This window comes from Gymnoscopelus braueri (genome assembly GCF_963280865.1).
Source record: "Gymnoscopelus braueri genome assembly, chromosome: 18".
Taxonomy (NCBI): Eukaryota; Metazoa; Chordata; class Actinopteri; order Myctophiformes; family Myctophidae; genus Gymnoscopelus; species Gymnoscopelus braueri.
In genome coordinates, this window is record NC_137618.1 from 14,461,534 (window position 1) to 14,473,480 (window position 11,947).

Here is an 11,947-nt window from a genome sequence, read left to right on the forward strand (position 1 = left end):
AGAGAGAAATCATGTTTCATAATCAAGCTTGTTAAAACATATTGTTGCTCTTATCAGGATGCAAGGGGGGGAAATGGCTTTATACGTGTACAGAGGCTTGCATAGTTTATGTTATTATAGTACTGTACACACGTAAACAAGTGATTCTCTCCACTTTCACAACACAGGATCAGAGTGAGCTTTCCATTCATTAACCACACAATAGGCCACACTGGCCCTGCCCACATAACCTCCCCCTCCAGGCTGATCTTTCATTTGCTTCTAACAAGCACACTGTGCCCCTGTTTTTTTGGGGCTAGTGTAGAGAGAGAGAGAGAGAGAGAGAGAGAGAGAGAGAGAGAGAGAGAGAGAGAGAGAGAGAGAGAGAGAGAGAGAGACTCAAAGAGAGAGCAAATTCCTTTCACAGTAATCCCTTTCACAGTGTTTCATGGTATGCCTCCTGAAACATAATTGGAAAGGAGGAGAGTGTTTTACATTATACAAATAAGGTGTTTACATCTAAACATTATTATGTTTAGTCTAGTAGTGTAAGGACCACACTAGAGGCTATAGAAAAGCTTATTGTTGATTATTGAAAAAAAGCTATCAGTAGAACTGTGCTTGGTAAAGTTCCAAACCTGCCGAGCCTGAATCACAGTTGAGCAGACCGACACAGCGAAGCCACTGAACAGCAATAGCGGCACTCAACGTCCATGGCTCATCGTCTGTTTGAAGGCAAGGACCATGCTGCTTCCTACTGGAAGTATAGGATCTGTCCATCAGATCAGCTCATTCAACAGGTGTTGGACTTCCTGGATAAACAGGTAAGCGGCGCAGGGACGTTTTAAGTGAGGCGGAGGATCATTCATCGAATAATTAAACTAGGAGAGTGTATAGCTACACATTTACAGTTTACACTCTTGGAGTTACAAATGAATAGATTAACACTGAGAATTTGCTGTGGGGAAATGACTTTCAAAATGTAATATACTACATATTACCTTCAATAAAACAAATATTATTAAGTTCCATTAACCTTATTACTTTTCAAAACACCTTCAAATTAACCACTAAATTACTAGGCATCAGGGGTCATCAACATGTCGTCCAAGACATGTCTATGTTCGTGGCACATTTTTTATTTTGAAAAAAAAATAATCTAGATATGGCCTGTATATTTTCTTCATTATAATGTAGAAACATATAAAAATGCGTTTGAACAACTTTGGTGACTCATAAAGTAACATGCTCATTACATGAGTTGCGGGAGATTTGGTACCTGTACACACAATTGCATCAGGTGAAGACAACAAGACAGCTAAAGAAAATGATTGTTAATACTGTAGCTGCCTCAATTCTGTGAAAATAGCTAAATGTGCTTTAAAAAAGGTAATATTACCAGAATCACATATGCCTAGCCCTAAATATATAATAATGGACTCCTAATGCGCCATATTGTCTACTCTATTCCACAGCGCTACACATTTTAACAAGCCAGAAAAAAAGCAGATTCTACAAGCTGGATTATTATTATCCAAATCAATCAATCACAACACATCACAGCATGTTGTGAGCTTGTAGATCACAGATCAGTAATTTTCTTATGGGATGTCAGGGTTAAAGTGGTACAGCTATACTTTCGAAAACCTGGAGACTGGGAAGTTATCTACTGTATACTGTCGGGTGGCAGTCCTGAGACAGGCATTACATGTGGCATGGTCCAAGTATATTCCATGTTTGGGATTTCAATAATTGACAACTATAATAACACTCCACAGTCATAATCCATGGAAACCCTTCATCCACAGCCTAGGACCTACTACTCACGTCTGATCAAAGTTAGGTGCCTTCACATTAAACTATTGTAACACTGTATTCATTAATCACTCATCATGTACATATGTTTTTTTGTCTCTCAAGTTTCCTTGTTCTAGTGTTCCATTGGCATTTTATCCTTGACGTTTCCGTGAGAAGCATTTAACATGTAATTATCATGTCAAATAAATCAAAACAAATCAAGTGTGGCTTGTATGGTGAGTCTTTTCCCATTGTTACATGTGCATGCCTTGGACTTCCTCATCAACAGAGAATACCTGATCACCTTAATGGAATCCACTAGCTACCGTACCTTGCCAAACCAAACCAAATGGTTTAGCTGGAAGAACTTGATCTCCTTCTGTCCTCAAGTAACACTGTCTTTTGAAAAGCCAGCAATCTCTATATTAGCCATATGATATTAGGCCATATAATACGTGCCCACTCACCTTTGCAGCTAAGTGGCCCTTTTGAGGTTGAAGCAAGTCTGTACTGATGAGACTCAATTATTATTATCCAAAATAATTAGGAATTTGTTGGTCGTTAAGTGGCTCAGTAATTAATGCAGACATACTATTGTTTTAAAATGTGCAGCACATTGGAATAGGCCCTATGACACATAGGAGTCCATTAGTATACATTGATTATTGATTATTTAGCATGTCCGTGGCAAAATGAAATATTAATGAACATGTCCATCACAAGCTGCCATGGTGATGACCCCTGGGCATAATATTAAATGGAAAATTATAAATAAAATAAAAGTCTAAATAGCAGATTGACAAACTGCATGAATGTTTGAAAGCTTTATTACTACCCAATGTGTTACTCATGTAATTGTGTTAACCACACAACACTGATCATATAACATGTATTTATATTAGCCTATTTCATTGTGCTCCTCCATGTTGCTGTTTCAACTTACCGGTCTACCCTGCACCATCCAAAGGGTTTGTTGTGGGAAATTACTCATAATTTCCCACAACAAGTCATTAAGTTACAATGGCAGTTTGTTTGATTTGGCTACTTAGTGGTTAAGATGGAAACAATGAACCGACGGAGAGAAAAGGATTTGTAAATTTAATTGGCCTTACTTTGCTGAAAAGAACATTGAAAGTATTATTATCATTTCACATTGAAGAGTTTGATATTGTGACTGGGGTCTATTTGATCTGTGCTTTCTCAGAAAGGTCGGACTTTTGATCTGGCTGTGGATGTGGGCTGTGGTTCAGGGCAGGGCACTACACTGCTTGCCAGTCACTTTGCATCGGTGCTGGGGACAGATGTGAGTCCTGCCCAGATAGAAGTGGCTTTGGAGCATGCCAGCGCCCCAAACATCACATATAAGTAAGCATACATAAAGTGAAAGCCAGCTAGTTACTGTATATCATAGCCAGGTAGTTACTGTATACAACCCAAGGTTCCAAAGTTCAACCCTCATTTACGAGCAAAAAAGGTTACATACTGTACAGTGTATGATCTTGGCTGTGTATATAGGGTAATCATCATACTCACTATTCACATTCTGCAAAAACCTATGAAGCCTATATTATATGTTTTTGCAGAATTGCAGAACAGTAAATATGGTTTACAATTTGAATAAAAAAGAAAGAAAAGACAATTGCAATCACAATAGACAACCAACATCTTTCCATATTCTGATTTAAAAAACAAGTGTAGTATATTAATACACCCATATATGGACTTAGAGAGCCTGATTTTAACACACACAAAAGAACAGGCCTCAAAACACCCATCCCACACCGAATGCCACACAGGAGTCTGCCAGCTAGAAGCAGTGGTTTGAGCAACAAAGACTTCCTGTACTTATACATATGTATCCACACTGATAACTTAGGGGAAAAAAAGGAAAGTACGCTGTCAAAAAGGATTACCGTAAAAAGAAGTAACACGGAGTCAGTCTTAAATAATAATCAGGTTTACTCAATTATTTGCACAGGAGAGACAAGGTGGTACAGCATCAAAATATTCTCTACTGGTAATACAAAATGTAACATAACAGACAGTTTATCTTTCATTAAGCCCACCCCACAATATAATATCAACATGAATAGGGGCGAAGGCTCATCTTGGTGGCAAGGTTGTCTGTGCTGAGGCATCATGGATAAACTGTAGCCACAACTTTCATGGGTAAGAAAGAGTAGGCCAGGGAGCAAGGACATCTTATATCAGTAGTTACAGAACTGTCCCTTCTGAGCAAATACATCATACTTTATGCAATTATCCAAAGTTATACAATACAGTAATCATAATCTAATACACTATGGATTATAAATTATCCATCACACACATTATACATATCATATACAATTATACACCAACATACCAGCACCCATATTACAATGCATCATATTAATGCAACCATGCATATTGCCAATGTTGCCTGGAATGATACATTCGACTGGTCAGGAGAGACAAGGCATAAGCTTTGATACTGAGTGGCACAGCTCACATTACGGAGTAGATTGCAATAACACTAGATGTCCATCTCACTGGCCAGATGGCACCTGACCTTAGCTGACCTCTACGATCTCCGTCCGTCTAATATACACCACATCACTGGAACATACACACACATACACATACACACAATCTAGTGACCACATATCCTTTTGTTGAAAAACAGCTTTTTCCACTTGTGTACTGCAAGTCACTCTTGGACAGACTGAAATAATAGATGCTTGTTGCAGGTTGAAGAATAGAATGTCCACTCCAGGTTTGGTTAGTTTTCAAATTAAACAGAGATGCAAATATGAAAAGAAAACTAAACTTGCAGTAGAATAAAATAATAGATTAAATAAATCTCCCGCACACAAACAAGGTCTTTCCTTATAAGGGAGACCTGCCGGGGGTTGAGCACACTACAGCCATTAGCCACACACCACAATAAAAGGCCAATAAATAAATCATATTATTGAGTATAAAGAACTGGCTCCTACACACAACTCATGCACAGAAGAGCACGCACTCACACACACACACACACACACACACACACACACACACACACACACACACACACACACACACACACACACACACACACACACACACACACACACACACACACACACACACACACACACACACACACACACACACACACACACACACACACACACACACACACACACACACACACACACACACACAGGAGAAAGAATGCCTGGACTCTCATTTCTTCCTCAATAAGGGCAAAATACCACAGACAATGCACTTTACCACACAAGTTAATCAATTTAGAATGCAGGGGAAATTATAACAAATGCAGCAACAGGCTCAGTGACCAGTTTTTTTTTAATAGTACTTTGAAAAATTGCCATTAAAGGGTGTGTCGATTTGTGACATCCAAATAAAATCCACACATCACCAGAACATAAGCACCATTTCTTTTGTTCAGAACTGGGTAACCTACATTACTGACTCTGTGTGACAACAATCACAATGAGCCTCTTCTGTTCTGGTCTGATGAAACATGAACATGCTGTCCTCCATACACAATGAACTGAACTGTTAATAGTAATACTGTATGAGATGGACATATCTTGATTGCTTGGCTGTTTGTGAGCGTACGTGTGTGTGTGTGTGTGTGTGAGTGCATGCGTGTGTGTGTGTGTGTGTGTGTGTGTGTGTGTGTGTGTGTGTGTGTGTGTGTGTGTGTGTGTGTGTGTGTGTGTGTGTGTGTGTGTGTGTGTGTGTGTGTGCAGTGGTGGAAAGTAACTAAGTACATTTACTTAAGTACTGTACTTAAGTACAATTTTGAGGTATTTGTACTTTACTTGAGTATTTCCAATTTCCAATAATTTTACTTCTACTCCACTACATCTCAGAGGCAAATATTGTACTTTTACTCCACTACAATTATTTAAAAACTTTAGTTACTAGTTACTTTTCAGATATAAATTATGATATAATGAAACATACATTAACCTATTTTATACCTAGGCTATTTGAAAATAGCAGATCTACAAGCTCACAACGCGTCGCATTTCAAATATTTAGTACTTTTACTTTTGGTACTTTAAGTACATTTTGATGGCAATACTTTTGTACTTTTACTCAAGTAAATTTTGAATTTTGGACTTTTACTTGTAACAGAGTATTTTTATATTGCAGTATTGGTACTTTTACTTAAGTAAAGAATTTAAGTACTTTTTCCACCACTGTGTGTGTGTGTGTGTGTGTGTGTGCGTGCGTGCGTGTACGTACGTTCTTATTGGTTTGCACCATACTGACCTCTGACCTTTCAGACAGTGTGTAGCCGAGGACCTGCCGTTGGGTGACAGCTCTGTGGATCTAGTGACAGCAATGTCTGCCTTCCATTGGTTTGACCGGCCACGTTTCCTCCAAGAAGCCCACCGGGTCCTGAAGCCCGGCGGCTGCATGGCTCTGCTCAACTACACCATGGATATGGAGCTGAGTTACCCAGACTGCTGCTCAACCAAACTCAACCAAGTCTGCAAAGAGGTATAATATAATAAACTTTACATTGTATATATGAAGAATAGCACTTTTCTAAAAACAAGTTTACAAAGTGCTTCACAGACACAAACAAAAAACAAAAAAATATACGCAAGGCAGTCAAGAAATAATAAGAACAATGAAACAAAACCAAATAGAAAAGAAGAAAAACTTAAAGGCCATTCATAAAAATGAAAAGATAGCTTGTCAGATTTCCAGGGGAAGTTTATTCCACAAATGTGGAGACTTTACAGAAATGCTGTTCTTCTGTTACAGGCCTGCATGCCTTGCCCAGGGGGCCGAGAGCAACATATTGTCTGCAGATCTAAGATTACAGGGAGGGGTGTAAGGAGTGTGAAGTTCAGGAATGTAAGGGGCAAGGTCGTTCAGTGATTTAAAAGCAAACAATACCATTTTTAAATAAATCCTGAGCGCAACGGGTGACCTGTGCCTTGAGAAAAAGAAATAAATATGGTCGTGTTTTCTTGTTCTAGCTTGAGACAAGTTGAAGGCATGAATGAGCATTTCTGCATCGCTGAATTAAATACTTTATTTTGACATTATTCATTCATTTGTTAAATTTGTTAGTACATACAGTAGTACTAACAAATTAAACGATGATGAGTGTTAAAGTATACTCAACTACAGAGGTGTAAGGCTACGTGACGTACTTATTGTAGCGTTCCAGTACAATTATTGTACACAACCAATTAAGAAAAATTATTGGACGCCGTAAAGACCACGATAACTGTAAATGCGTATCATCCAGTAAAGAACAAACATACTTTTTAACTCTTCTGAGAAGCAAAAATGTGAATTTTGTGAACTAAGCATCAGGCAACCTTTCTAGAGCCAAACTGACTGTGTTTCTTTATGTTGTTTTCCTCAGTTTTATGATGCCCTGAGAACATACCGCAGTCCCCACCTTGGTCCTAGCTCTATTGAGCTCTACCGAGAGGCATATGACTCCCTCCCTTACCCTGACAAGGAGTGGTTAGTGAAAACATGGTCTTTTCACACACATTCACATGAATTCATTCTGTACAGATCTAAAGGCGTTCTTTCGCCTTGTCCTGTTGAACATTGCATTATAGTCTCTCCGGGAGTTTGTGTTTTAAAAGGGTGAGGTTTTAGTTTTTTCATCACGAGCATTCTTGCAAACCTAAATGGGTGACAGCTGTGGACAGTTCAGAGACATGCCTACCAGTGACATAATCAATAGGCAGGTTTGTAAATTTCAAACAAGATTACAAAAAGAAAAGGTTTATTAATGCAAGAACAATGGCCTCTCCTCTCTCAACTGTCCACGTCAGCCCATCTCTGAGATTCAGGGCGAGTAGACGGAAGCCACCTTTTAATGAGTATTACCACTTATATAACTTATATATATCCTTTAAATACTTCTCTCACAGTGCTAGCTTTGTTGTAACTATTTTCAGTGTGGAGTAAAAATAGCTAATTAAGTAACTAGATTTTCAAAGTAGCTTCCCCAACACTGTTAATTGGGGAAGCATGTCTATTACAACTTGTCTTTAAGCTTGTGTATACAATGAGTGGCCACAGTTTTATTTCATCTCAGTTTCACATGGTTTGGCTGCTGGTTAGGAATAATTAGGGTTAAGGTTAGTTTTAGTCAAAATTAGGCTAAGGGAATATGGAATGAATGTAAGTCAATGCAATGTCACCAAACGTTCACAAAAGCAATGTTGTTCGTGTGTGTGTGCGTGTGCGTGTGCGTGTGTGTGTGTGTGTGTGTGTGTGTGTGTGTGTGTGTGTGTGTGTGTGTGTGTGTGTGAAAGAGAGGGGAGGTTGACACAGAGGCGATAGCAAAGGTCAATGCTTCTAAAACAAGTAAAGTAGCTTTGTTCTGCTGTATGTTGGTTACTGGTTCATATCAGTGTATTATTTAGTATTGTATACTGTTTGCTTGCCCACATGTGTTATTTTAATTAGATACAGTTACTTTTGATAGTCTTCTTGGCACTCTATTTGCTAACTTGACCACTACACTGTTGTTGGTTGACTATAGGGTTCATGCCAATACTCCGATCGTCAGTGGTGTAAAGTACATAATACTTGAGTATATTATACTTAGTACTGAGCTTAAGCACAATTTTGATGTATTTTCACTTTACTGGAGTATTTCTAATTTTCAGTACTTTTACTTCTACTCCACTACACCTCAGAGACAAATATTGTACTTTTACTCCACTACAATTATTTGAAAACTTTAGTTACTATAGTTACTTTGTAGATTATCATTACAAAACATACATTAACCACTTCAGCCCTATATACATTTCGGCCATTTGAAAATAGCCGATCTACAAGCTCACAATGCGTCGCGATGCGACGCATTGTAAGCTTGTAGATTGTAGATTTTCAAAAGATTTGTATACATGTGAAAACTTGAAATGACATTCTGCACAATGAGGACTTTTACTTTTGGTACTTTAAGTACATTTTGATACCAATACTTTTGTACTTTTACTCAAGTAAATTTTGAATTCCGGACTTTTACTTGCAACAGAGTATTTCTACATTGCAGCTAAATGTTAAATTATAATTGTGATGTGTGCATGGCTGCATGTGCACGTGTTTGTGTGTGTTTTTCAGGCAGGAGTGTGTATGGGTGAAGAGGCCCATGCCTCTGCTCAGCTATATAAAGATGATAGAGTCTTTCTCCAGCTACCAGGCTCTGCAGAGAAAAGACCCACAGGAGGCCTGCAGGCTGTCCAAGGACATCACTCAGAGGTTTGCTATCCTGTACTATATATAGCACTGGTTCTCATACAGTTTCATGTCAAGGACCCCCCAAATGTACATGTATTTGGCCACAGACCCCCATCTGAATAAGATCGTGTGCCAGGGACCCTTATAAGAAAAGATTTGTAGAGAAAAGTCATGTCATGAAAAAAAAACATATCAGCCAAAAATAAAATAGGTATTTTACCCAAACATGTACTTATTTTCTATCAATTACACACTCCATGAAGCATTGAATTCATGGAGATGTTTTAGTTTTTGTCGCATTCCTAAGCTAATAGCTGTAGGAGACTCAAAGATTCTCCTGCTGAGCAGCCACCCGGTCATCGAAAAATGGGTGAACTACACCTTTAAGTGTTTATACTCTTTAGACCCCCTGGAAGCCCCTCAAGGAACCACTTTGAAAACCACTGGTATATCAGAACACATGTGCCTGCATGCACACAGATTTTACATCGTTTGTACATTTATTGCATTGCTCTGTGTGATACAAAATAACCATTAACTGAAATGAAAATAATAATAATAATAATAATACTTTGACAAATATCTCCTGGACTAACAGCATGCCTCATATGATATTTGTCAACGAATGTCATTTCCATAAAGACACTCTTAACAAAGATCTTGTAAAGGAAACAAGAAAGGGACTCACTGATGTCTGTCTTTCCACAGGTTATTGTCAGTAATGGGGGTGACCTCTCCAGACACAGAGGTGGTTGTGGGAGTGAGATATTTCTATCTTCTAGCCTGCAAGCCGAAGGAGTAATGAGTTCAGCTAACTCTCTGAAATAGTTTGGGATAATATATGTAGACTTTTTTTTTAACCATGGGGGCAGTGGTGGAAAAAGTACTCACATTTTCTACTTAAGTAAAAGTATCAATAGTGCAATGTAGAAATACTCTGTTACAAGTAACAGGCCTGTGTTAAAAATGTTACTTGAGTAAAAGTACAAAAGTATTGGCATCAAAATATACCAAAAGTACCAAAAGTAAAAGTACTAAAATGTTTGAAAATAGCAGATCTACAAGCTCACAACGCGTCGCATCGCGTTGTGCTATTTGGTACTTGATCTTGGTACTTGGTACTTGATCGGCTATTTTCAAATAGCCTATATATAAAACAGGGCTAAAGTGGTTAATGCATGTTTTATAATATAATAATTTATATCTGCAAAGTAACTAGTAACTAAAGTTTTCAAATAATTGTAGTGGAGTAAAAGTACAATATTTGCTTCTGAGATGTAGTGGAGTAGAAGTAAAAGTATTGAACATTGGAAATACTCCAGTAAAGTAAAAGTACCTCAAAATTGTACTTAAGTACAGTACTTGAGTAAATGTACTTAGTTACTTTACACCACTGCATGGGGGCCTTTGTATTGTGTTTTGTTCGATACATAACTTTATCTAACAACATTTGTTGCATTGAAATGTAACATTTAGAATGTGTTGCCTGAAACTGCCTGAATATGGTATTTTATGGTGTCAGTATTTCCAGATGTACCCAGATACAGTAAAGTTAACTGAGACCTGGTTTGGTGTTGTTTTTCTTTCCCCGGGATTTGGAATAATTTGAAAGGTCCAACATCACACTATTGATGGTTGGAAAGTGTGTGACCATAACTCACCACTAGAGGCCAGTCTTTAATCAAATACCAGAAGCATGCTGCAATTAGAATATAAGTCCAGCTTGGTTCAAGATATTTGCTACTTTACATTTGATACTAATGGTGATAACTATAATGATGGTATGAGCAGGTTGTATTTGTTCTTACACTTCATTCTTATGATTATTTGCTTTAGAATATCTGTTTTATAATTACATATTGTTAATTATTTGGAATGCATTTGAATACCAATGAAATCTATTCTATGTCAAAAACGGATTTTAGCCTATACATTATATTCAGAGATAATCTAATGTAGTGATATTAAAGTTGACTAAATGTGTGTGTTATGGCTCATACAGGGATTAAAGCCAAGTCCCAATATGTGATATGTGAACAGTGTGAAAGGAGCCTCCCCACTCTCTGTTTCCTCAACAATTAGCACAATAAATTATGACAGTACAATTATGAAGTTTAGGTATCATCATTCTAAACACATGTTCCTGCTGTTCCTACTGTACATGCAGCCAACCAGTTGAAGAAATCGCAGATTGAGGCTCTGACCTTTGCTTTTATGAAATATCCAAAACCACTAGGGTTTTATGGACGATGCTGTAACACTTGCTATGCATCCCTCCCATGTCTATAATGCTTTATAAACATACTTATAATGCATTATATGCTTATAACACTGTATAGCCTACTTATAACTCAACTAAGTTTTTAAATGACTTATAAGGTCAAGTAAAAGCATTGCAGCAGTGTTTACAGTTAAAAGTGCTAATAAGTACTCATAATGCTTCTTTTTTTTTAAGTAGGCTACTGTACAAATCAAGTGTATTATAGGGACTGATAGCCTGAATTATGGTGGAGGCTATGTTTTAAATGAAGGGACAGCCTACTTAAAAATAACAGGCTGGTAGAAAGCAAAACCATAGCCTATTTGATGCTTTTTATTTATTATTATGTCTGAATCAGGACAATAGGACCCCAATGGAAACATAGGACCCCAATGGAAACATAGGACCCCAGGAAACATAGGACCCCAATGGAAACATATAGGACCCCAATGGAAACATAGGACCCCAATGGAAACATAGGACCCCAATGGAAACATAGGACCCCAATGGAAACAAGACCGCAAGGACTTTTTTGGTGTTATCCTTGAGTCTAAAACGAATAGGCCTACAGTCAAACACTTGGTCTAAAATGTATACCAAGTGTTTGACTGTTTGCTGTTTTGCATTTTTGTCTAATAAAATATTCAATCAATCAATCATTGCGGAGGGTTGCAAATC

At 37.8% G+C, this 11,947-nt stretch overlaps 1 protein-coding gene across 1 annotated transcript; it reads left to right on the forward strand.

The window, feature by feature from the left end:
* The first annotated feature begins 414 nt into the window (after positions 1-414).
* LOC308106185 (putative methyltransferase) lies at positions 415-9,992 on the forward strand. Its single transcript, XM_080457245.1, has 6 exons — positions 415-803; positions 2,981-3,141; positions 6,066-6,282; positions 7,166-7,269; positions 8,893-9,030; positions 9,718-9,992. The coding sequence occupies exons 1-6, from the start codon at positions 693-695 to the stop codon at positions 9,809-9,811; spliced, it is 825 nt and encodes a 274-aa protein (XP_080313371.1). The 5' UTR covers positions 415-692; the 3' UTR covers positions 9,812-9,992.
* Positions 9,993-11,947: the final 1,955 nt, after the last annotated feature.

Bases quoted from the DNA above. Each gene is read 5' to 3' on its own strand.
- LOC308106185 (XM_080457245.1), top strand. From the start codon at position 693: ATGGCTCATCGTCTGTTTGAAGGCAAGGACCATGCTGCTTCCTACTGG. The intron at 6,283-7,165 runs GTATAATATAAT...TGTTTTCCTCAG, and splicing joins TCAACCAAGTCTGCAAAGAG to TTTTATGATGCCCTGAGAAC. The intron at 7,270-8,892 runs GTTAGTGAAAAC...TGTGTTTTTCAG, and splicing joins CCTTACCCTGACAAGGAGTG to GCAGGAGTGTGTATGGGTGA.